The 2,500-nt window shown below is 47.7% G+C and overlaps 1 protein-coding gene across 1 annotated transcript in view; it reads left to right on the top strand.

The window, feature by feature from the left end:
• hmcn2 (hemicentin 2) overlaps nucleotides 1-2,500 on the top strand; it is a 152,926-nt gene that overhangs the window by 111,142 nt on the left and 39,284 nt on the right. The window contains exons 37-38 of the mRNA XM_076270721.1: nucleotides 56-243; nucleotides 2,270-2,366. Of these exons, the coding sequence (XP_076126836.1) occupies nucleotides 56-243; nucleotides 2,270-2,366 (285 nt within the window). The remainder of the gene's footprint in view (nucleotides 1-55; nucleotides 244-2,269; nucleotides 2,367-2,500) is intronic.

The raw sequence follows: 2,500 nt of genomic DNA, 5'->3' as shown, positions 1-2,500 counted from the left end.
CAGGGTGGATATCTGTGCGCTGACATGATCTGTTGCCCCTCCCCCTTATGTGTAGTTGCCCCGGTGATCTCCAGCCAATCGGATGAGTTTGTGGAGGAGGTGAGCGCGGTGGTGAACAACACGGTGGTCCTGCGGTGTGACGCCACAGGGAACCCCCCGCCCGCCATCTCCTGGCTCAGGGACGGCCGACCGCTCTTCAGCGGAGACCACCACCAGATCCTGGAGGACGGAGCAGCACTGGAGGTGAGACAGACATTTACACACACACACACACACACACATTTCCACACACACACACACATTTCCACACACACACACACACACACATTTACACACACACACACACACACACATTTCCACACACACACACACACACATTTACACACACACACACACACACACACACACATTTACACACACACACACACACACACACACACACACACACACATTTACACACACACACACACACACACACACATTTACACACACACACACACACACACATTTACCCCCACACACACACACACACACACACACACACACACATTTACACACACACACACACACACACACACACACACATACATACACATACACATTTACACACACACACACACACACACACACACACACATTTACACTCGCACACACACACACACACACACACACACATTTACACTCACACACACACACACACACACATTTACACACACACACACACACACATTTACACACACACACACATTTCCACACACACACACACATTTACACACACACACACACACACACACACACACATTTACACACACACACACACACACACACACACACACACACATTTACACACACACACACACACACATTTACACACACACACACACACACACACACACATTTACACACACACACACACACACACACACACACACACACACACACACACACACACACACACATTTACACACACACACACACACACATTTACCCCCACACACACACACACACACACACACACACACACACACACACACACACACACACATTTACACTCACACACACACACACACACACACACACACATACACATACACATTTACACACACACACACACACACACACACACACACATTTACACTCACACACACACACACACACACACACACTTTTACACTCACACACACACACACACTCAGACACACACATACAGTACATACACACACTCTCTCTCTTACACATACTTACACACATACAAACACACACACAATCTCTCTTACACACAGAGAGCATCTCTAGTGATATGTATTGATGTTGGCATCTCTAGTGATATAAGTATTGATGTTGGCATCTCTAGTGATAAAAGTATTGATGTTGGCATCTCTAGTGATATAAGTATTGATGTTGGCATCTCTAGTGATATCAGTATTGATGTTGGCATCTCTGGGTAGTGGGTGATATTATCAGCATTGATGTTGGCATCTCTAGTGATATAAGTATTGATGTTGGCATCTCTAGTGATATAAGTATTGATGTTGGCATCTCTAGTGATATAAAAGTATTGATGTTGGCATCTGTAGTGATATAAGTATTGATGTTGGCATCTCTAGTGATATAAGTATTGATGTTGGCATCTCTAGTGATATAAGTATTGATGTTGGCATCTCTGGGCAGTGGGTGATATTATCAGCATTGATGTTGGCATCTCTAGTGATATAAGTATTGATGTTGGCATCTCTAGTGATATAAGTATTGATGTTGGCATCTCTGGGCAGTGGGTGATATTATCAGTATTGATGTTGGCATCTCTGGTGAAATAAGCCGCCGTGGCCTACTGGTTAGGGCTTCAGGCTTGTAACCGAAGGGTTGCCTGTTCGATCCCTGACCAGTAGGAAAAATGTGAGCGGGGGAAGTGGTTGAGCACTGCTCTCCCATGCCCACAACCACGGTTGAAGTGCCCTTGAGCAAGGCACCTAACCCCTCACTGCTTGATGATGCATCGCTTGGCAGTGGATTATGCCCTGGCCTGTTGGCATTGATGTCGGCATGGCTGGGCTGTTGGCATGGCTGGGTTGTTGGTGATGCCCTGGCCTGTTGGCATGGCGGGCAGTGTGTAAGTGTGTGTGTGTTTGGGCTGCAGCTCCTGGGCGTGCAGGTGTCGGACATGGCCGGGCAGTGTGTAAGTGTGTGTGTGTTTGGGCTGCAGCTCCTGGGCGTGCAGGTGTCGGACATGGCCGGGCAGTGTGTAAGTGTGTGTGTGTGTGTGCTGCAGCTCCTGGGCGTGCAGGTGTCGGACATGGCCGGGTACCTGTGTGTGGCAGAGAACAAGGTGGGCGCCGTGGAGAGGCTCTTTAGCCTGTCTGTGCAAGGTGAGTAGAACACACACACACACGCACACACACACACACATTCTGACTGTTCACAGGAATGCTGTGTAGTAATGCTGTCACTGGGAAATGTGTGATAAGAAATGGGATGTGTGTCATCCAATGAAATCCTCATT

The sequence above is a fragment of the Alosa pseudoharengus genome, unplaced genomic scaffold, assembly GCF_046254945.1.
Source record: "Alosa pseudoharengus isolate Yale_2024_CS ecotype anadromous, Long Island Sound unplaced genomic scaffold, YU_APseudo_1.1 YU_APseudo_1.1_scf_6, whole genome shotgun sequence".
Taxonomy (NCBI): domain Eukaryota; kingdom Metazoa; phylum Chordata; class Actinopteri; order Clupeiformes; family Clupeidae; genus Alosa; species Alosa pseudoharengus.
This window is presented reverse-complemented; position numbering and strand designations above follow the sequence as displayed.